This window comes from Bison bison, unplaced genomic scaffold (assembly GCF_000754665.1).
Source record: "Bison bison bison isolate TAMUID 2011002044 unplaced genomic scaffold, Bison_UMD1.0 scf7180017864461, whole genome shotgun sequence".
Taxonomy (NCBI): domain Eukaryota; kingdom Metazoa; phylum Chordata; class Mammalia; order Artiodactyla; family Bovidae; genus Bison; species Bison bison.
In genome coordinates, this window is record NW_011495023.1 from 2,722,917 (window position 1) to 2,747,764 (window position 24,848).

General features: G+C 35.9%; 1 protein-coding gene across 1 annotated transcript in view; it reads left to right on the top strand.

Annotated features, from left to right (window-relative positions):
• ARL5B (ADP-ribosylation factor-like 5B) overlaps positions 1-17,975 on the top strand; it is a 27,776-nt gene extending 9,801 nt beyond the window's left edge. The window contains exons 2-6 of the mRNA XM_010859893.1: positions 4,252-4,312; positions 6,217-6,364; positions 8,984-9,067; positions 10,451-10,602; positions 11,613-17,975. Coding sequence (XP_010858195.1) covers positions 4,252-4,312; positions 6,217-6,364; positions 8,984-9,067; positions 10,451-10,602; positions 11,613-11,661 — 494 coding nt within the window. The 3' untranslated portion in view covers positions 11,662-17,975. The remainder of the gene's footprint in view (positions 1-4,251; positions 4,313-6,216; positions 6,365-8,983; positions 9,068-10,450; positions 10,603-11,612) is intronic.
• Positions 17,976-24,848: the final 6,873 nt, after the last annotated feature.

Here is a 24,848-nt window from a genome sequence, read left to right on the forward strand (position 1 = left end):
CAGGCCTTCAGGTCTCAGGTTGTGACCCCATATCCGCTGACATTTTACTCCCTACCTATTGCAATAATGCAAACTTATTTTCTATACATGCAGTATTTTAAATTTCCAAGTCACTAAATTTTGGCGTGCTGCTGCTGCTGCTGTGTCGCTTCAGTCGTGTCTGACTCTGTGCGACCCCATAGACGGCAGCGTAGAGCGTCTTTATTTGTGTAGTTACATAGTTGTTCACACTCTCTGTGTTCATAGAGGGCTTGTTCTCCTTATATGGCAATTTTAGTGCAGGTATTATGTATCTAGAAGACAGCAATCCCTATTTCATGATATTTAGGTGGCTATCTTTTGTCTTAAGATTAAAAATTGGTCATTTTATATGTATTTTTTGGCGTTAGCCCATTTTCATTGTTTAATAGTCTATGCTAAAACTGTAAATTCTGTTTGTTATCCTTACAAATTGAGTATATAAAAATTTTTTTAGTTGGATAAAAGGAGAAATTTTTTTGTTGTTTCTTTTTCCTACTTTTTTTTTTAAGTTCCTTTTTCATCATATTTTTCCTGTTAGCCATTTTACCCATATTTGTCTACAAGCCAGTGAGCGTACTAATTTTCTTTGAATCCTCATCCTGTATAGTCTTTATGTCTTCCTTGCTGGGGGGTTGGGAGGAGCCAGCTTTTAAGGAAATCCAAGAGAATAAACACCAAAGCCAAGCCCTGTTGAAAAACTTCTGTGCAAATACTTGGTCAAAATTAAACAAAAGCTCTATGATTGAGTATTTTCCTTCATTTAATACAAATAAACCTTCTTTGTGCTGGGCTCACATACCATGAGATGGTCTCTGTGGGCACCGTACTTCATTAGAAATCTCCTCCAGGAGACCAAGCTGCACCTCAACCCTCAACAAAGGTCTGAGAATAATGTTTCCAGTGCTACTCGTTGATGCATCTCCAGAACCCAAATGAGCTGGAAGAGATTTCTAGTGAAGTAGGATGCCCACAGAGACCATCTCACAGTGTGTGACACAGTTCTAACATGTTTGGATTCCTTGTCATTCTGATTGTTATGGCTTAACTCCAGAATTACTTGGTTTTCCACACACAACCATGCCTTTAAAACACACATTCCTTTCCCTAAGCATGGGCAGCCTATTACTCTATGACAACATGTTTTTTAAATAAATAATGCTATCCGGAAACATTGGCGAAAAGACAGTAAATCTTAATTTAATTACATATGTAAAGTCCATTTGAAATAAAGAATTTAGTGTTGTCCATGTTATGGTTTGCCCTCTTTAAGCTTAACTAAAAATTGACTTTTTTGGTATTCATGGAGAGTAGTTTGAAGAACTGGAAGATAAGAATATATGGCTTACATATACATGTTGAGGAGAAGTTGCAGTTATAAAAATATACAATTGTATAATTTTCTCCTCATAACTTTAGAAATTTCAGTTTTAGTGAAATGGAAATCTCTACTCCCTGCTCTGTAAATAAAAGTGACATTAAAATATTTCAAGTTCATCTCATAGGCAGCAGGTTGCAGTTCAACCTTTGGCATAAATCCTTTCTCACCTTAATTTGAGACTCACTTGAACCATAACTGATATATTTTGAAATTTTTTTTTAGCATACTAGGTAAATTAATAAAAGCACATCTGTTTTAGTTAATTATGAAAGGCAAGGGAAATTGTTTTTAATCGAAGCTACTCTTACAGGAAATCACTGACAGTTATATAGCTTAGTCTCTTAGTTGATCTTTTGGGTTTCAGTACATAAAATAAGAACTGTCTATGGCTTGTTGATTATGCCTAACCAAAAAGACAGTAGTACAGAATAAACTCCCAGTACAGAACAAACAGATTTTGTGAGCATGAGGGCCCCTTTTTAACATCAGGTAACACCATACACTATGGTAGTTATGATGGTAGTTATGCTTTTGATATGTATTGATGTGAAAATTTGATAGAGCGCTGTAATTCAGTAGCTCCAAGAAACTAACACTTGATTAGTCTAGACACCCACTGGTGGACGTTTAAAGCAGTGTGTTAAATTTTTCTGCTATGCTAGGGAGAATATGTGTCACTTTCCGTATTTTTCTCAGTATTTCTTTGAGAACTGAATTAAGTCTTTGGTCATTGATATGCTCAAGTAGCAGCTAAACACAGCAGAGGCATTTGAAAGGAGGAGGAAGAATTATGGTTGTGCATAGAATACAAACAGCTTTTATTTTATACTTGTTTTTAGTAAATGCTCTTTGAACTTGAGTGTACTCTTATTATATAGATAGTTATAGAGATTTTTCAAAGAAAAGATTTAAAATAAACTTTTGGTTATTTCATGCTTTCAAAAAGCACTTAGCTGTTCTTTTACTAATGGTGCTTTATTACATAGACTCAATTTTCACTTCAGAAGATGTGTCTTAGTTTACCTGAAGGATAGATACACATCCCTTCATCATAAGACAGAGTTGAAATTTTATGTTTTGTCTTAATTGCTAGAATTCCATATCTTTGAGGGGGAAAGGAGTCTGAAAAGGTTAATCTTGATTAACTTTAAGTTAATTAAGCATTTGAAACTTTAATGAAGTTCATACTCCATCTACCTTCAGTGTTTTCTTTCCTAACAGTTTAAACTCAGGGCCAGTCTTTCAGAATGATGGGTTATTTATGAATTTACCATTACAAGTCTTCAGTACCATAATAGTGATTATAATACAACCGTAAAGCCAAGAGCAGGCATGTTTGCAAATGGCCCTGTGTGTTCTCTTGAATTGCTCAGTAATGATGGTATTATCGTTCCATACCCTTCTCCTGGCAGGAGTACTCAGGTTGAGTGCACCTTTACATTAGTGGCTTCTTCTCCTGTCTGCTAGGGCCACGTGGTCTCCAGATCCTGGGCAGGTGGAGTTTCCAGCTGTCACCAAAGTTTAGGATATCTGTTCCTCCACTAATAAGAGTGCTGTCACTCGTGTACTGTTCTCAGGGACAGAAACAGGGCAACACTTCAAGATCGACTCCATTAGAAATTACGGGATACAAATCAAAAGCCAGAAAAAGAAAAAGAATGACAGTGAGTTAAGATAAGCAAACAAGTTGTGTTTCTTTTTTTAAAAAGTAACTCCTGCCATAGTGAAAATAGCCTTTCCAGAGGACCATGTCCTTTGTCTTGCAGTGCTATAGACAGCGCCCGTGTAGCATGCGGGTCATGAGAAGACAGAGACGTTTTGTGAATTATGGCTCCTCTTTTTGATGGATGCAGTGTTGATACTATTTGAGTAGATGTATAATCAGAATTTTGACATTCATCAGAGGTTACCAAGAGCATCAGGGATCTGATATGAAATGTAGCAGATTCACTACATATGAGTTGATTATGTGGCTGTTCTTATGGCAACTTCCTTACGTACCCTGTTGAATTCACTGGTAACTTTTTAAACGTTCTGCCCTGGGAAAGAGGAATCATACATTCTGTATAGGTTAAAAGTCTAGCAAAGATGATATGTAAAGTATTTTCTGAATACTAAGGCAGTTCCCAAATATCTACTACTTAACAGAATAATTAGCTGGGCCTTAAAAATGTGTTATGAAAGAAATGGCACTTCTAACGCAAGGCACCTGAAGGAGGGAACTAAAGAGTTGTTTTTGTATGAAGAGTGGAAACAGTTGAAAAAGCATGAAAAACTCAGTAATTGCTTATTTGTCTGGAAATTAATGGTAGGAAAAAAGTCTGGTTGAAATTATGCGTCTTAAAAAAAAGAAATTATACATCTTATTATTGACAGGGAATACTGTTCAGTTTTTTTGGATTTTTAAGTGGAAAGAAAAAAATATCTTGGTATGTGTAGGTGGGAAAACATCCGACTGTAAAAACAACTTGATAAAAAACTAATTTGATTGGTAGAGAGGGCAAGCAGTTGTGTACAGCGCTTTTTTTTAAACTTATATTCTAAGTCATACTATCTTGTCAAGATTACTATTTGGGTTTTCCCCCCAAACTAAGTGACAAAGTTCTCTTGTGCCTGCATCTTACCCATCTCCCAGATTCTTTTATAAGAGAGAGAAAATGTCATAACAGATTGCCTCACTTAAGGCAAGTAGTCTTGACATCATAAAGTTTTCTTTCTGTCTGTATCTTAATCCAGGAATAAATATCCAGTGAATGATTCTCATTAGAGAGCTACCTAATAATCATTGTTGAAAGCGTGTAATTGAAGTGCGCAGCAGTGTTAAATGTTTCTGGTTTGCTTTCTTTTTGTAGAACACAAAGTAATTATAGTGGGACTGGATAATGCAGGGAAAACCACCATTCTTTATCAATTGTAAGTATGGGTGTTTAATTAAACAGTTTTTATTTTCAATATTGGAGCTAATTTTGTATAATTAATAAGAATGAGATGCCATTATAAGGGGAAAACTTAAACATACAGTTTTGTATTTAGCCAAACACAAAATTTATTAAGCAGTTTTTAAGGTAAATTTGCTGTATGTTTGCTACAACGTTCAAAAACACTCATTTTTTTTCCAGCCTTGAAAGAAAGAATTAATATTAAACTAAAAATAACTGAAGCACACATTCCTGTGAGGGAAGGATGGGATAAAGTACATTTTGCTGAGCTCGTCCCTCTCTGAAGTCCATGTGAATAGAATGATATATTGAAGCTATTATTGCTCTCCTGACTAAATAGCTCAGGAATTGTTTAACATACCCAGACTTGTCAAATCAAAAGACATGAAGATCGCACCTGAAAATACTGCTTTAGCAGCTTGCAACAAGAGGCTCGAGACTTCCAGAGAAATACATTACTACTTTCAGGATATTTTAACAGCCCATCAATCCACTTGTCAGACTGCCTCCCATTATCCTCTCAGTGCCAGTGCAGTGATCCTTGTTAAACAGTGGGAATGGATCTGTGTCCCAGGCATTTTAACAAATAATTATAAAATACAGTGCTCCATTGTGTGCTTCTTGTCTCTTCCCGCCTCATCTTAAGTACATCAGCTGACAGCTCTCCAGAAATACTTCACTTAAGCAATGCTTAATGTTTTTTTTTCAGCTGCTTTGCTGAAAAGCTACCAACTTATGGCTTGTTGTTTCAGAGTTGAATAACTACTTGTTTTTCTTTAAAACATTTATCCATTGGTCGTTATGTAATTTACTATGCCTTAGCCTTTGGACTTTAGAAATAAACATTTCAGAAACCTGTCATCATTGTTGAAGTAATTTTGCATATAGCTTCAAAAATACATACATTAAACCCAAGGGAGAATTACAAGCTTCTTCCAACATAGTACTGACATATTATAGGCAGATAAATTTTGTTGAATTAATTGATTAATATAGCTTAACTGATGATTATGATAATACACGTGATATGAGCATCATTGTATTTTCATTTTCCCATCGACTGTAGTTTTGGTTAATAGACATCTAGTAATCTTTATGGTTAAGCCAAGTGTTAGCTTTCTCATGTAGACAGTCTTTAAAATGATCTCAAGCCCTTGTAGCTCAGTTGGTAAAGAATCTGTCCACAATGCAGGAGACCCGGGTTTAATCTCTGGGTGGGTAAGATCCCCTGGAGAAGGAAATGGCAACCCACTCCAGTATTCTTGCCTGGAGAATCCCATGGACAGAGCAGCCTGCCAGACTACAATCTGTGGGGTCGCAAGAGTCAGACATGACTCAGTGACTAAACAACCGCCATACTCGAGCCCAGAGCAGGATGGCATATCGACTGTAGTTTTAGTTAGTAGACATCCAGTAATCTTTATGGCTGAACCAAGTGTCAGTTTTCTCACGTAGACAGTTTTTAAAAAGTGATAGCCTACTTACTATTCATTGGTTACTACTTTACAAGTATAGATGACACAGTCACCTAGAAATTTGCTCTTTCAGCGTAGGGGATTGGTTCTGCTCTAACTGATAAGAGGACATGGGACTATTGGAATTCTGGCCACAAAAATGCCCTCTCACTCCACACAGTTCTGTCCAGATCAAGCCTGTAGTTTATTCTATTAAAAGAACCAAAAAGCATTCCTTCAGTTGTTGTTTGTCTAGGTATTTGTTTGCACAAATGTTCTGCAAGGTTGAACAGTGATTTTGTTGCTAGTGATTACCATCATTGGTGCAAGTAAAAAAGGTTGATTCATATGAAAATACAGAGATAACAGTTGCTTTGGGTTCTCAAGATTTACAAGAGTTTTTATGGTATCTGTCTTTTAACAGCTTAATGAATGAAGTGGTTCATACATCTCCAACCATAGGAAGCAATGTTGAAGAAATAGTTGTGAAGAACACTCATTTTCTTATGTGGGATATTGGTGGTCAAGAGTCACTTCGATCATCCTGGAACACGTATTACTCAAATACAGAGGTATACTGAGGTTACTTCTGAATTTGAATGAGAAGAACCAAAGAGTAAACCCAGAAAACAGATAGGCTATACAGAAGGCATAGTCACAGTTCCCTTTTAATAAGATTCTTTTTCTGTAAGGAATTGGAGGTTTTCAAATTAAAGAGGAAAGGCAAGGCGGGAGAATAATGGGAGCTATTACTAGTGGAGTGCTTACTGTTGTCTGGCTCTCTAAATTCATCCTTAGGCTAATACTGTAGTATCTCCATTGCTGGAGGAAGTGGACACCAGGATAAACTATATAACCTTTCCCAGCCTTACAAGAGGCTGTGGGTAGGGGGGAATACAATACTTTAAGCATAATTTAATACAGGATTTTTAAATCACATGAATTGAACATTCACATTTTTGGTGAGATTATATTTTAAATAAAAAGCAGATGATTTGCAAGCCATCCTCCCAGCATTCACTATCACTTATTTCATTATTTGAGTCAACCCAGGAAGCAAATCTGGAATATCTTTTATATTTGTGTTTATTTAATCTTTTTAGAGGCAAATTCTTTAAAAAAATAATAAGTGCAGTGCTATTGAGAGAGGTTTATCTTCAGGAATACTAATGCACAATTGCATCTATAGTTTTTCTTTACAAAGAGGTACACCAAACCAGTTACTTTTTCTGTAATGAAACCTTAAAAATTGACTTTTTTTTTTGAGAAGGAGTTGCAGAGGAGGTGGGAGTATTGATGCAAAGAATTTTTGGTGAATAACTTGTCTTTTAAAATTAAAAAAAAATAATAGCCTATGTGTATGTGTGTATATATTCTAGTGCAGTGTGTGACTGGTCAAACCATGATGGCATATCATAGATACTTAGCAGTTGTAGTAGTGCTTAATTATTTTTATTTGCAAGGGGAGGATAGGTTGATAAGCTAGTATTTATGGTTATAGGTTAGTTTAGTATATATTTCTACATAACATAGCAAAATAACATTCTGAAACTAAAATGTGTTAGAATAAGGGAAGAACATTTTAATATAGCTGTAATTTCTTCACAGCTCGCAGTTAACTCCAAGTTTGAAAGGAGCAGTTACCTTTGGTGAATAGATCAAAGTTGGTTCCAGCTGATTCATACGTATTGATAACATTCCTAAATGGTAGTTTTTCAATTTGTTAACACAAAAAGACTTCACATTGGTCCAGAGAGACATACATTATTAGTGACTCCACTTACATGAATTGTCCTTAGAAACTATTTCTACAAGAATATCAGAATTACTACAGAGAACTTTTTGACCTTCCGTGTAGCACAGTAGCATAGCACATAGCATTTGCAGCCTTAGATTCTTAGGTAGAGATTTTATCTACATAGTGATTTTTGTTCACTTTGTTCACCCTTCTTATCTTGCTGCTTAAATTCTTTATATGGAGGCATCATTTAAAAGCTGAAATGTCACCATACAGTAAGTTACACAGTCATTGACTAATTTCTGACACCTTCCGTCTTTAACTTAGGAGAAGGCAATGGCACCCCACTCCAGTACTCTTGCCTGGAAAATCCCATGGACGAAGGAGCCTGGTAGGCTGCAGTCCATGGGGTCGCTAAGAGTTGGATATGACTGAGCGATGTCACTTTGACTTTTCACTTTCATGCATTGGAGAAGGAAATGGCAACCCACTCCAGTGTTTCTGCCTGGAGAATCCCAGGGACGGCGGAGCCTGGTGGGCTGCCGGCTATGGGGTTGCAGAGTCGGACACGACTGAAGCGACTTAGCAGCAGCAGCAGCAGTCCGTCTTTAACTTACAGAGTTACTTCCCCGTATTCTGTCTATTCTGACTTGGCCATATTTCTTACATTTATCCCCTGTTTTTAGATTTCCTTTTATCTCTTTATAAGCTCTTGTTAGTTTGTGCTCGGATTGCTCTATTTGTTTCTTTCCCCTAATTGTAGGGTCATTTGGACAATATGACTCTACCCTTCCTGTGTATTTGACTCATCTTCTATAACCCTCAAAATGTTTAGTCTCATTTCTTTTTCTTCTGTATAAGATGTTCAATTTAGGGGCCGTTTCTCATTGTATCTTATTTTTCTTATCAAAGATGCTTTATTTTGAAAATGTAACATACCTTTCTTTATTTACACCATTATCAATAGCTTTCTCCTGTTAGAGTATTAGTAACATCCAAGTGTGTATATATATTTCCATTTAACACATTTTTCTTGCCCTTCTATTGTTGATATTTTACATAAAATTTTTTTAAGTTTTAGTGTGAGTTATTTAAATTACTGGGACTTTTTTTTAAGACTGTGGCTTTCTTTTTTAAAAACACCTTTTACTACTTGAATTTTAAAATAAATCTTAGTATATATATTAAGGGCATATTATATCTTTAAATATCACTTTTAAAAAATAAACTCCAGCATGGTTTTTATTTGTTGAAATTGTGAGTTATTTTTCATATTGACATTTGGATTTTACTGCTTGATGTAATTCAGTATAATACAAATTCTTTATGATGAAAAAGACCAGTTTTATAGTGATGATGTTGCCATAGTAGAAAGTACTTCTAGCACTTAGAGTAGTTTTGCAGAAAACATGAACATCTCATTCAATTTTCTTTCTTTTTACTTGTCTTCTAGTTCATCATTCTTGTGGTTGATAGCATTGACAGGGAACGACTAGCTATTACAAAAGAAGAATTATACAGAATGTTGGCTCACGAGGTAAATTTTGAAAACAAACATAAATGGAGTAAGGTATCCAATACTGCTTTTGTGTTTTCACAAAGATTAATGTGCTCTGCTGTTGGTTATTTCTTCGTTAACAAAGTTTTATATATCAAACTGATGAAAGTCGTGAAGTCAAAAAATTTTAATACTTTATCAAACTTAAGAAAACCTTACACATTAATCTGGAGACTGATGCTGTTAATTGAAAACAGTTTTCACAGTTAAAACTACTTGTTCATACCTTAAAAAGTCTGATAAATTGTGGCAAGAGAATGGAAAATTTAAGATCTTTTCATCTCTGCAGTGTATAATGGGTTACCCTGGTGGCTCGGTGGTAAAGAACCCTTCTGCCAATGCAGGAGGTGAAGGTTAATCTCTGGGTCAGGAAGATCCCCTGGCAGAGGAAATGGCAGCCCAATCCAGTATTCTTGGCTGGAAAATCCCATGGACAAAGGAACCTGGCAGGCTACAATCCATGGGGTCGCTTAATTCTAAATAGTTCATAAATACAAAAGACTTAGAAAGTAAAACATTTATGTAGCTACCACTCAATATATGATGTTAAATACCTTATGAGATCTCTCCAATCTGATTTTCTTCCCTTCTGTCTGAGAGGATCCTGAAAGATTACACCATCCTAAAAGTAGTGAATATTATGCATATTATTACTGTGCACATTATTACTACAATTTTATGTACCCATCAACAACTATATAGTGTTTTACTCTAAGTATATATACCACACTTCATCTGTTCTTGTCTTAATGAACACTAAAGTTACTTCCAGTGTTCCCAGTTCTGCAGTGAACATTAATCAATGAGCTTTGGTTGGACAGATTAATTAGTAGTATTGCCCAACCCTCACCTTCAGTACGCTCCTTTAAATTCTGGAGAGATTCTATAGTATACTGTATTGACCTACTAGAATATTGCTCAGATAATTTTAAGTCATTATTTCAGATTCAGGTTTATTTTACTTTTAGCTTGACCCATTTGGCCCAACAACAGAAAAATAACTTTTAATATCTAGCTTATATTAGTTTAATGTGTTTTTTAGAGTGAATCATTAAGTCATGGTTCTTTGAGGTCATTTTTTATTTCAACAAAACTTTTAAATGATTAGTGCCTGATTATTTTAAAGTACAGAGATTTCATTAGAATTGTTCCGTAGGGCCTATTCTACCCTCCTGCTTCATTAGTTTTATTTTGAATTGTGATATTTGATGTATTATAAGTATTTCATTGGGGGAGAATAGATACATGTATATATATAGCTGAGTTCCTTTGCTGTCCACCTGAAACTATCACAGCATTATTAATTGCCTATACTCCAATATAAAATTAAAACATTAATAAAAGATTTCATGTTGATTGCAGGATTTACGGAAGGCCGCAGTCCTTATCTTTGCCAATAAACAGGATATGAAAGGGTGTATGACAGCAGCTGAAATCTCTAAATACCTCACCCTCAGCTCAATTAAGGATCATCCATGGCACATTCAGTCCTGCTGTGCTTTAACAGGAGAAGGGTGAGTGTGTGACTTCTTTCAGATTTCTCGCAAGTGTTTTCCACCAACTTGCTTTCTTATTTGAATCCTTTTCCATTTTTGTTCTTATGGTGTCTCAGGTTGAGTAATTTTACTCAATTGCTACTGTTAAATTACAGTTTAACTAAGTTACCAACAATTTTTTTTTTGTAACTTTTAGTATAAATGGAATGTTTTACCAAAAAAGGGCAAGAACAAACTTTTGAAGAAAGTTTTTACAATCTAGATTTTCAGTTGTTGTTCATTTCTTGTGTCACTGATTAACTGGGAGAAAACTAATGTAACCGGAATAAAAGAGGAGACGTCAAAGAAATTAAGTCTAAACTCCCAGCTTTCGACAAGAGCGCATCTCTTTCTTATCAGGAGTCATTTTGGGAGGCACACTTGTAAACAATGAACAATTAAGAACAATCCATTCTAATGTATTTCTCCTTTTCTAAGAAAGTACATTTGGACATAGTAGACTGAGGAGAACCCATTGTATTATATATGGCCTATCCAGTTTATTTCTAGGAACTTATTTATCCTCAAATCAAACTGACCTTCTCATTATTTCTCATACTAGAAATAACTTGTAATATAGTAGCTATATGTTGATGTTTGGACCTATACTTGTTCAAGTATACTTATGCTATGCTATGCTAAGTCGCTTCAGTCGTGTCCGACTCTGTGCGACCCCATAGATGGCAGCCCACCAGGCTCTGTTGTCCCTGGGATTCTCCAGGCGAGAACACTGGAGTGGGTTGCCATTTCCTTCTCCAGTGCATGAAAAGAGAAAAGTGAAACTGAAGTCGCTCAGTCGTATCCGACTTTTAGCGACCATGGACTGCAGCCTACCAGGCTCCTCCATCCATGGCATTTTCCAGGCAAGAGTACTGGAGTGGGGTGCCATTGCCTTCTCCGAAAGTATACTTACAGTAGACTTAAAGGATGCTTTCAGTTTTTAATATATAGTTTTTTTATTTTGAAAAGACTTTTGCTTTCTGTTTCAGGTTATGCCAAGGTCTAGAGTGGATGACCTCCCGGATTGGTGTGAGATAACTTTTTTGCTCGAAAGAGACTCTATTTATTCTGTGACATGAACCTAGTACATTTGGCTGCTAAAGCAGCAGCATGTTTAATTAATTTATAACAACACAAACCTCTGTGAGCAACACTTGAATCAAGTGCAGCTGAACTGGAACATAAAAGATTTTTTCTTAACTTTTTTTTAATGCACTAATCTTCAGTTGGATAAACATAATGTATAACTGTTTTCAGCAACAGAATTCTTCAGACTGCTTATTCTAATTATTCAACGACTGCCTTTTAAGAAATATTTGTCATATGTTTAATGTTTTCTGAAGTATTGTAATGACTTTAATGACCAGTTTCTTTTCATTTCTTGACTGCTCCCTCCCCCTACCAGATAATTACCAGTTGTGGAACTTGTCAGGTACTGTTTGCAAACTTATGTAACACTAAATATTTGCTCCCTCTGTAAACCACTTACTTTTGGACAGAACTTTATTATAGAGAAAGAAATATGCCTAAAAGATATATATTTAAGGAGTGGATGAACATCATGAGACCTGCCTTTTAAATGAGTTGCTTTACCCCACATTATTGCAAGTCATGGAATAATTTTAAGTTTCTATTAGCATCTCAATTAAGAAGGCTGTTTATCTTAGAAGAATTAAGTTCAGTTTTCAGCCTACAAGACGGGATTGGTTTTGGTTAAAAACTAATAATAGTAAAATATTTATTTCAAAGCCCAACTTCAATAGTAAATACTTTGATTAAATATGGTATTTTTAAGAATGTCACATTATTCAACGCATATATAACTATCAGAAATTACTAAAGTATACCAGCACTGAAAATATAACAAGGCACTTGAAATATATTTTTACTATCAATTACAAACAACTTTATTATCATAAAAAAGTTAACTGTTTCATTTGCAAGGGTACCACATCTGCTTTGGGCAATAGCTAAAAAGCAGAATAATAAACAGTTCATTTTATTTCTTAGGATTTCAAATTGTGTGATAGCATCTCTACCACCAGCAGTATATTACTTAAAAAATCCATGTCTTTGCTTAAATCTGTTGTGGTGTAATAGGCTTGAAACGATTAACATTTGTGTAATTATGCCTTGTGTTCTAAAATCTTTTACTAGATTATAGGAAACTGCTGAACTTAAGCGTGGCTTTTAGAATATTACTATGAAACTCAAGTTTAATACACTAACAACTTAAACAAATTTTTGCTAGTTAAAAACTCATAATCTAGCAAAAGTTTATTTTATTGAATAACATTAAAACATTTTTAAGGCAGTGTCTAATATGAACAGTAATCTAAATAGTACATACCTTAAGAGGGGGGGAAAAGTATTGTAGTTTTGCTTCTCTTTATTTCAAATGTGCGCTTTTGCTATAATGAAAGGGATAAAACACATACATAGAGAATAATACTTTATTTTTGCAGTATTCTTTCATTTGGGTCAAAAATAGGATTCAGTGTTCATAAAAATATCAATACCTATTCAAAAGTGATATTTTAATATTTTTACTGTAGGTTGTTTAAATTTTGCTGTTTTCAGGTATACTGGATTTATTATACTTAGTCTAAATAATTTAGTTGAATGTGGTGACATTTTTCTGATTCCTATTTAGTGGTAGTACTCCCTGGAACTGGAAATCACCAGAGGAAAACTCTCTGGGCTTTGGGACCTAGTTGTTCATTAACCTTGTTTTCAACCTTTTTCTTAAGTGATACTGTACCAGGTAGAGGGAAATTTTGTTTTTAATATAATGTATAGTCAGGAACAGGAGAGAAAAGTAGACAAGAATCAACACGGTATGTATGTGGGGTAGAGTAGGGGCAGGAGAAATTATGAAAATCTGTTTACCTAAAGCACACTTGGCCAGAATTTCTATCATGGGTTGTATAGTTTAGCCATGAATACTGGGGATAATTCTCTGAATTCTTTCCTGAGAAAAATCATATTTAATACTCCTGTATTTGTTCTTATTGTGATATCTTTCTTCTTGTATCTAATAAGATTGGCTGGCTCCATTTTCTTCTATCAAATTATATGGTTATTTTTTTATATTACCACATCAGCATTATACTGAAAGTGTTAATAGTCGATTGTATTTTGTCAGACTACTAGTGTAGACTCAAGTTTTCTATTTGGTCTTTAAAATACAATTTGTTTTATTTTCTAAATGCTTTAAAAAAATATTTGTTGGTTCTGGATTAGAAATTGTTAGCTGTGTGTTGAAGATGAAATAGATGTGCAGCTAGTTTTGTGCCAACGATTGGGAAAAGTTCAATTAGAAAATTCATGTAAGACTTTTAAAGTTTTTTTTATGGGTTCTCATTAGATATTTCCTCTTATAGTAATATGAAAACTGATTATCCTTTACTCCAAGAGAATGTTTTGACCCAAGCACGTATTTAACATTGAAACATTGATTCTGAAATTTATTGAAAATCAGTCAACTATAAGATACTGTCTGATGAAAAAATGTAAATTGTGATTAGTGCCTTTATCTGAATTTTGAGATAAGTTCTCAATTTTGTATTATACCTGTTCTTTAGAAGTCATAATTGCAGCTCATTATTAATTTAACAATAGTTCAGGTTTCACCCTCCCCGTCAATCCCTTAGTTGCCTAGCAAAATTTCTAATAAGTGGTAGAAGGCAGGGGGACCCACCCATGTTACTTCTGGGAGATTATTCTACATATTTGTTTTTAATTTGAGATAAAGAAACTAAACAAATCTTTGGTTATAACTAAAATGTAACTGTTACCCTTGTAAGTTCAAGGCATTTTTCTTAATTTTGAACATGTTGCATTCTTCCTGTTTAAACCCATCTTTCTTATCAAAGTCCATTTGAGAACTTTTAGAATTAATAAGCCTTTTTATATGGGAACATAGCTGTGTATTGTTAATGTAATTTAATTCCTTAAAATTTGAAATAGTATATCTATAATCTATTAAATAACACGATTAAGTACACATTTTTGCTTTTAGGTTCTTTGTTAGTATACTTAAAGGTATAATTTTATTCTAGCTTCACTAGAGGAATGATGATAAATTGAAATTTCATTGTTAAAAATTATTTTTTAAATGGATGCTACTCTTGTAACCATAGTCATTTTGATTAAGCATAAATAACTTTCATTATCTTTAGCATAAAGAGAAAACAATTATTTTCCTATGGAAACCAAGAGTGATATAGGCAGTGCTGTAAACATTATTCTCGGAAGAGTGATGGGGAGCCACAAAGCAAAGAAAATTTTAAAACAATAAAAGCTTTATTTTTAAAAAAGTATTTTTGATGTAGTATCTTAGGATGAATTATAAATGGATTTGTCTCTGCCTAGAGTTCATTGAATTCTTAACTATATAAAAGAATACCAGTTGATAAAACATACTGGTATTATACCTAGAATAGATTAATTCCCTTGATATTTATCTTTGAAGACCAACTTTCTGAGCCTAACTATGGCTTTGAATCCAAAACATATTTCATACCTAGTTCAGTTCTAAAGGATCTTTTTTATCTTGTCAGGGTATGGTCACTTCACAATATAGCATGATGGCTTGTAGCTAGTAGAATGTAGGGCTGGCTATCTAAAGAAGTGGATTTGAATCTGTTTGGCTGTGACCTGTGTGACCTTGGACAATTACTATTGTTCCTGGCCTTCTTACTATTTTTCCCATACTGAAGAAAACTAGAGCAGCAGTACAACTTTTGGTTTTAAAATTCTGAAAGTTTATATACTACTATTAAAAACTGAAGGAAGAAAAAAACACCCAAAACACAGAAACAAAAAAGAAGCAAACCAGATGGAGGAAGGACATGTAACATGAAATCAAATCTATTATTTGATTCCCACCTTATTATCATTTCGTTTAGTATATCAATACAATCAAATAAGAAAGCAAAGAATCAGCTAGTAACTGCCACTCCACTTAAACTGAGCTAATAGTTAATGAAAATGCAAAAGAGAAAATAAGCCACATATTGCTAAGAAGATATTTAAGCTATTTACAAAACACTATACTGGGAAGTGCTCTCTTCTAGAAAATATCTTGCTTATTTTCCTGGCTTTTACTAATTGGATGGAAGTGGTTAGTTTGTTCAGAGCTTATTGGCTTTAGAGGATTACCCCAAACTCCAGTTCTATGTTGATTTTCCAGTACTGAAAGGATAGTGCAGCCAGGATTGTCAATATTTTACAAATATCATAAATCTGTAAGTAGTTTAGATTCAAAGTCAGTTTTTTCAGTAATGTCTCATCCTTATTCATTTAGCATTACTGTGAAGACTGGCATCTAAAAGCCAGGTCCCCAAAAAGTACTTTTTAAGAGTTTCAGTTAACCAGAGTTATACAGAGAAGGCCAATTAAAAAAAAAAATTTTTTTTAAGCTGCTTTGTATTAAATTCAAGATAGAAAAAATATTGTGTTTCATCACAGACCTAAAATCAGCTTTAAATATATGAAGTCTTGTGAGATGTTTGAGAAATGTTAGAGGTTTAGAAGCATGTGTAGAAACAAAAGTCAAAAAACTTGATAATGTGAGGTTAAAATCTTCAATAGAAAATTTGAATGAAAACAGTGAATTGCCCCCATTCAAAGCACTTAAAACTACTAGAAAATTCAGTCTTACTGTAGAACCAGATGGCCTATATTATTTATGTGACCAAAGGATTGAAGACTGATTGGGTTTCTAGAATTTGAGAGTATAGTCACAAAAAGCCCCTTTTGCATTTTTATAAACCAGTAGTCTGCCCCCGCCCCCACCTAGAAATGGAAAAATAATGTGCTATGCATGTCTTCTGGAATTGAAAACAAAATTCTAGAAGAATAGAAATGTTCTCTTGCACAAACTTGTAAAATTTTAATTTAAAAATTACCTCAGTTTTCAGTCCATATGGTGTTGTCCTCCAGTTTGTGTGATGTGGCACCATCCTATTAAAGTCCCCTTCCCCCAAACTGTACTGAAATAGGCAGGTTTCACAGCCAAGGGAGAACGTTCCTCAAAGACTGTTTTCTTTTAGTCTAGTTTACCACCAGCAGGACTCATGTGGAGCAGATCCATATACTGTTCATTAAAGCACATGGACAAGTGCTTAGTCAATATTTAATCTGTTTAATTAAAACCAAGTAAGGGAAAGGAAAAACCTTAAAATTTAATTGATTTTTATTATACTGTGAATATATTTCCATCAGTGTTGGTAAGATATCAAATGACTATCAGTTGATGTTGGTTATATATCATTTATTTGTTATCTTTTGGCCATATTCATAAGAGAATATAATCGTTGTAATCTTACATTTTCCTTTAGGAAATTCAGGGACTCTACAGCCCCTATTTTGTTCTCTTGGAGTAAACTATTCAGTGTAGTTATGAAAACTTTTCATTTTGATTTTTCTTAAAAGTTGAGCTGCTGTTTCATTAAAAGTGTGAAATAAAATAATGGTTATGATTTTTTCCATTATGTAATTATTATAAATTTTACCTTATTGATCACTGTACAGAGGATGGTTAAAAAAAACAAAAAATAAAGCTGAGAATCATTGCAGCCTTGCTTTGTGTTAGTTCTGATCAGAATATCATGATTATAATTGCACGTTGCCATCTTAACATAAATTGGTGCTTTAGAGCATGAAAGAGGAAACAGCAGGCCCTATATAATACACTTCTTGCCTCAGAATGTAAAACTACATTAAAGTGTCTGTATATTTATGTTCATTTCTTAAGATTTAAATATAAATTGTTACCCATGAAGCTTCAGGCTTTCTGCAAACACTGTAACAATATATTAGCTAATCAGCTTGGTAAAATGAAGATGGTGTTAATAAGGCCAAAATTATGAATTGGATCTCTCTGGGGGTCCACTGGTATTATACAGAGGAAAAAAATGTCTTTCATGCCACAAACTGTGCTTCTTAATCCCAACCAAACAACTGAGATGTGTGCTATTGGTGCAGTATATAAGCATTCATAGAATTAAAAGAGCAAATTAATTATTGAATGCACTCACATCATCACTTCTTGAAAGTGGTTCAAAACATGTTCTTCTAGTGGTGGGGTTGTTTTAAAGACATGTTTTAACTTTTTAATAGTTTTATTACTGTCGTAAAATGCTTCGATATGTTGTTTAGGTTACTGGTACTCATGACTTACTGCTTGCATGCCTACTTATCCAAGTGAAAGGATGCTGTTTGCTCTGGAATGTTCATCTTTTAGACAGGTTTTGGCTCATTTGCAATCATGGTGCAATACAGTGTAACATTGTTTTCAGTCAACAGTTTTATTTTTGTCATAATAAATAATTACTTTTCCAATATGACATGAACCCAGTGTTGTTGTTGTTTTTAAGATAAAATTTTAACAGTTTTGCTGCAAGTGATAGAAACTCACCTAAGCAACGTAGAGGAATTTTATAATTAAAAATGAGGTGCTGGTGCAACTGCTGAGCCCACATGCCACAACTCCTGAACCCCGAGCACCTAGAGCTCATGCTCCACAACTGAGAAGCCACCATAATGAGAAGCCCATGCGCTGCAACTGGAGAAAGCCTGCACACAGCAACAAAGACCCAGCATAACCAAAAAAAACCAAAACAATGAGGTGGTAGGCTCTCACAGAACCCAAGGTCAGAAATACACTTGGACTTCTAGAACAGCCTGGGACTGGAGACCGAGAAACACTGAGGAGAAACCAAGAGCTTGCCTTTCTCTTACTTTTCTTTCTCAAATCCACTTCTAGACGGGATTTTTCTGTTTCCTAGTCCCATGCCATATAATGTCCAAGTTTATAATAGCTCCCATAGTTTTATCTTTATGAAACGGAGACATTAGATTATCATTGTTGTTCAGTTACTAAGTCATGTCCAACTCTTTGCAACTCTATGGGCTGCAGTATACTAGGCTTCCCTGTCCTTGACTATATCCTGGAGTTTTCCCAAACTCATGTTCATCCTCTGTCACCCCCTTCTCTTGCCCTCAGTTTTTCCCAGTATCAGGGTTTTTTCCAATGAGTTGGCTCTTTGCATCAGGTGGCCAAGGTATTAGAGCTTCAGCATCAGTCTTTCCAATGAATATTCAGGGTTGATTTCCTTTAGAATTGACTGGTTTGATCTTGCTGTCCAAGGGACTCTCAAAAGTCTTCTCCAGTACCACAGTTTGAAAACAAAATTCGCTGGCACTCAGCCTTATGGTCCAACTCGCACATCCATACACAACTGCTGGTAAAACCATAGCTTTGACTAGACAGACCTTTGTTGGCAAAGTGATGTCTCTGGTTTTTAGTATGCTATCTAGGTTTAGTATGCATGCATGCTGCAGTCCGTGGGGTCTCAAAGAGCCGGACATGACTGAGTGACTGAACAACAACTAGATTTGTCATAGCTTTTCTTCCAAGGAGCAAACATCTTAATTTCATGGCTGCAGTCACCGTCCACAGTGATTTTGGAGCCCAAGAAAATAGAAACCACCATTTTATTTTATTCTACCGATAGTTCAGCCGTTTTTATTGCTGAGTAGTAGTCCACTGTATAGAGGTGGCCCAATTTGTTTATGTACTCCCTATTAGTACACATTTGGGTGGTTTGCAGGGTTTAGCTATTACAAATGAAGCTGCTGGAGTGTTAGAACGTTTACATATAAGTCTTTGTATAAACATTTACTTTCACTTGTCTTGGCTAAACTAAGAAAAGTAGTGGAATGACTGGGACATATGGTAAGTGTCCATTGAACTTTTTATGAAACTGGCAAGCTTTTTCAAAGTGTGCTATTTTACATTCCCACTATTGGTATATAAGGGTCCCAGTTGCCAACATTTGGTCTGGTCACTGATTTTAGACATTGTTATTGGTATCTTGTGAGTTTAGTTTGCGTTTCTATAATGCCTAATGATGGACATCTTTTCAAGTGCTTGTTTACCATTCTTGTTTTGGCAAACTATTCAAATATTTTGCTTACTTTTTCATTGGCTTTTCTTATGATTGAGTTTTGAGAGTTGTTTATTCTGCATAGAAGCTATTATCAGATGTTATTTGCAGTCCATTCCCAGTCTGTGGCTTGCTTTTTTATTAACAATGTCTTTTTAACATTCTGCCTATTTTTAACACTACTTAATTTACAGAGGACAAAATACAAGAGGATCAGTACATGGGTTTTGGCTAATTACGTGGTTGAATATACTTAACAGATTGCTATATAGCATCTGCATGTAATTTTTATATAGTCCATTCCATTTTCTAATCGTTAGCCCAAGCTTGCTTGGAACGAACATGCTTGCTTCATAGGAGAAAAATTGTCAGTTCTCCATTAACATGGAAGCCTGATGTCAAAGTATAATTTTAAAAAGTTAAAAACAAACTCATATAATTATATGGTGATCACTTGTTAAAGATTTAAGTCAGTGGTCAAGGAACCAGCAGGCTACAAAGCTGATTCAAAGGAGTACACATCTGAAAAACTTGCAAGCTAATTTTCGGCACATTACCATCTAACTTATAAAGTCTGGGGCCTAAATGATAGTAAGCAGAAATCATTTATGTCTTCCTCTAGAAAATCAGATGAACTTTCAGTGGATTTGGTGGACAATGAATGCCACAGTATGACTTTGAAAATGTATGGTAATCTTTTTACCTTGTTTCTAAGTTTTAGGTTAATTTAATTTACTAAAACTCTGGCCCATCAAACTATGGAATACTCAGTGGGTTGCAAAGATGGGAATCAATCAACTAGAGACATATTTTTGGTGTCCCTAAAATCCAATGTAAATACTAACTAGTGCAGAACAGATTCTCTGAGTTACCATCTCAAAATCCAGGATGGTTCCAACTAAACTGATTATGCAGAGAATCTTCTGGAAGCAATAGCTGCTGGGAAACCAAACTAGAGAGCTCTGGTCAGTGGTCTGTTTATTAACCGACACTCTCTCAAATGACAGTTGAGTCAGAAAAGCGACCAGGTACCGACATGACGGGTTGTTTTGATTCTGGGCACTCCTTTTAGCTCATGTGAAGTACTTATTCATTCCCCAGAACCTGTGACTGCTGCCTTACATGGTAAAAGCATTTTGAGATGGGGAGATCATCCTGGATGGTTCAGATAAACCTAAATGTAGTTGCCAGGGACTTTATGAAAAGGGCCAGGTGGATCAGCCTCAGGATCAAGAATAGGATAGGAGACAACAGAAGGAAGATTTTGGAGTAAAGTGAGGAAAGGGCTAAGAGCCCAGGAATGCAGGAGGCCTCTGAGAAAGGCAAGGAAAGCTTGTCCCCTAAGGTCTCCAGAAGGAATACAGCCAGCCCTGCTAGCAACTTGATTTTATGTTTTTAAGTTATTTTTAAAAAGATATTTATTTGACTGCCCTGGGTCTTAGTTGTGGCACGTGGGATCCATATTTGTTGTGGCATGAGGGATCTAGTTCCCTGACCAGGGATGGAACCCATGTCCCCTGCATTGGGAGCATGGAGTCTTAGCCACTGGACCACCAGGGAAGTCCCGGCACCTTGATTTTAGACTAAGGTTCTAGAATAAATTTTTATTTTAAGCCATTAACATCTGTGGTAATCAGTTACATCAGCAGGAAGAAACTAAAACAGGACCACATTGTGTTTCTCCAAACTATTTGAAATCAGTGAACTAGAGGAGCCAGCAAAGCTGGCTTACCATTTCAGTGGGCTGAGATGTCTGAGGTTTTTGTGGGGATTTGAAGACTTGGTACTGTAATAATCTGGGAAGATTCTTCTGCAGCAGTAGCAAAGGCAACAGGAGTTTTATGACAAAATCCATGCCCTCTGAATGGGGTTGGTTATTTTATCATTTCTTTCAAATTAATCACTTTATTTTTGGTAGATGACGTATAACTCAAAGTCAGGGTACTGCTTAACCTTATAGGAGTCATCTCATCTATCTAGTGCTTGATGATTCTGTGCTGAATTATTTTCACATTCCGTTTAAGTTACAGCCTATTGAATTCTGCCTAAGTAGAAAATGAGATTATTTCTGGCACTGGATCCAGTTGCTGAGCCAACAGGAGATGGGAAGTCAAATATAGCCAGTTACTGTGGAATTGGTGGAGAGATGGGATACAAGCCACGGTATTGAAGAATGTGTTCAGAGGGTGAGACAACTAATTGTCATAAGTTTACGAAGACATCTACTGTTCTGAGCAAACCACACACCAGGCCCTATGCTAACCACTCTATAACTCATTTTACTACAACAGCCTTATGAAGGTAAATGTACTTATTCCTATTCTGGAGTAAGAAAACTGTCTCAGAGGGAAAGTGACCTGTGCAAAATCACAAGGTTAGTAAGTGGCAGAGCCAGGACTCAGATACGTGTCTTTCTAAGCTGTTAACTATTAATGGAGAAGGTTTGGAAACTTTAGTTCTGGCTTCATTTTCTCCTTTCAACAGAATGAAAGAGATGTGAAAGAATTCCCTGCAAAAATGCCTTGACCAAAAGGTTCAGAGGATGCATAGGCATAATGGAAATCATGTCTAACAAAGAGAATGAAGTGAAAGTCACTCAGTTGTGTCCGACTCTTTGTGACCCCATGACCTGTACCATCCATGGAGTTCTCCAGGCCAGAATCCTGGAAAATCCCTTCTCCAGGGGATCTTCCAAACCCAGGGATCGAACCCAGGTCTCCCACATTGCAGGTGGATTCTTTACCGGCTGAACCACAAAGGAAGCCTAACAGAGTCTGGATTCAAAAAAAGACCCTGTGGCCAGAAGAGGCTTAGAGAAGGATTTCATGTTCTGGGGAGAAATCAGTGGAATGCTTGACTGAGCTAAATATGGACCCTGGTTTCCTCTGCTTCATAAGAAAACAAAAAGCAAATGTAAAAAAAAAATCTTTTTGTTCCTTCCTCATTAGTGTTATAATTTCCTTTTTTTGTGTGAATTGTTAACTTTAATAAAATACACAAAACAATGTGCACAACTAATAGAGTGAACATATGTACCCACAGCTTGTCATTGTCATCTTGGTCCACATGGGATTCCTCCCTGGAAAAAGCCATCTTCATATGGTCATGGCTACCACTCTCATTCAGCATGGTTAAGATCATCTCCTATCTCCAAAATTTTCCCTAGGTGGGCTTAGGGCTGTGACTGGTCCTCTCTCAAAGAACCCACAGAGTTCCCCAGTGATGGGTGTAAGTTATAGGGACAAGGAGAAATCTAACAGGGAAAAGCTTTGGTCTCCTATTCACTCCTTTTATTTCCTGGAGCTTGTGACATGGAAATAACTCAGATTGAGCTAACAGAGAAAAACAGAATCAAAACAAGTCAACACTGATAAATGTTGATGAATGGGGAAATCTTCAGTAGCAGTGGATTCCCATGAGTATTAACTTCCAAAGACCCCCATTGAATTTCATCTGTACATGAGTCCGTTCAGTCACTCAGTTGTGTCTGACTCTTTGCAACCCCATGGACTGCAACACGCCAGGCTTCCCTGTCCATCACCAACTCCCAGAGCTTGCTCCAAGTCATGTCCATCGAATTGGTGATGCCATCCAACCATCTCATCCTCTGTCATCCCCTTCTCCTCCTGCCTTCAATCTTTCCCAGCATCAGGGACTTTTCCAATGAGTCAGTTCTTCACATCAGGTGGACAAAGTATTGGATTTTCAGCTTCAACATCAGTCCTTCCAATGAATATTCAGGACTGATTTCCTTTAGGATGGACTGGTTGGATCTCCTCGCAGTCCATGGGACTCTTAAGAGTCTTTTCCAACACCACAGTTCAAAAGCATCAATTCTTCAGCACTCAGCTTTCTTTATAGTCCAACTCTCACATCCATACATGACTGCTGGAAAAACCATAGCTTTGACTTGATGGACTTTTGTTGGCAAAATTATGTCGGGTAAAGTTAAAAAGACAGCTTTTTAATATGCTGTCTAGGTTGGTCATAGCTTTTCTTCCAAGGAGCAAACGTCTGAATTTCATGGCTGCAGTCACCATCTGCAGTGATTTTGGAGCCCTCCAAAATAAAGTCTACCACTGTTTCCATTGTTTCCCCATCTATTTTGCCATGAAGTGATGGGACTGGATGCCATGATCTTAGTTTTTTGAATGTTGAGTTTTAAACATACTTTTTCATTCTTCTCTTTCATTTTCATCAAGAGGCTCTTTTTTGCTTTCTGCCATAAGGGTGGTGTCATCTGCATATCTGAGATTATTGATATTTATCCGGGCAGTCTTGATTATAGCTTGGGCTTCATCTAGCCCAGCATATTGCATGATGTACTCTGTATATAAGTTAAATAAACAGGGTGACAATATACAGCCTTGACCTACTCTTTTCCCAATTTGGACCAGTTTGTTGTTCCATGTCCAGTTCTAACTGTTGCTTCCTGACCTACATATAGATTTCTCAGGAGGCACGTCAGGTGGTCTGGTATTCCTGTCTCTTGAAGAATTTCCCACAGTTTGTTGTGATCCACACAGTCAAAGGCTTTAGTGTAGTCAATGAAGCAGAAGTAGATGTTTTTCTGGAAATCTCTTGCTTTTTCTATGATCCAACAGATGTTGGCAATTTGATCTCTGGTTCCTCTGCCTTTTCTAAATCTAGGTTGTACATCTGGAAGTTCATGGTTCATGTACTGTTGAAGCCTGGCTTGGAGAATTTTGAGCATTACTTTGCTAGCATGTGAGATGAGTGCAATTGTGTGGTAGTTTGAATCTTTGACATTGCCTTTCTTTGGGATTGGAATGAAAACAGACCTTTTCCAGTCCTGTGGCCACTATTGAAGTTTCCAGATTTGCCGGCATATTGAGTGCAGCACTTTAACAGCATCATCTTTTAGGATTTAAAATAGCTCAGCTGGAATTCCATCACCTCCGGTAGCTTTGTTTGTAGTGATGCCTCCTAAGGCCCACTTGACTTCACATTCTAGGATGTCTGGTTCTAGATGAGTGATCACACCATCATGTTATCTGGGTCATGAAGATCTTTTTGTATAGTCTTTTGTGTATTCTTCCACCTCTTCCTAATTGCTTCTGTTAGGTCCATACCATTTCCATTCTTTATTGTGCCCATCTTTGCATGAAATGTTCCCTTGGTATGTCTAATTTTCTTGAAAAGATCTCTAGTTTTCCCCATTCTATTGTTTTCCTCTATTTCTTTGCATTGATCACTTAGGAAGTCTTTCTTATCTCTAACTTGCTGTTCTTTGGAACTCTGTATTCAAAT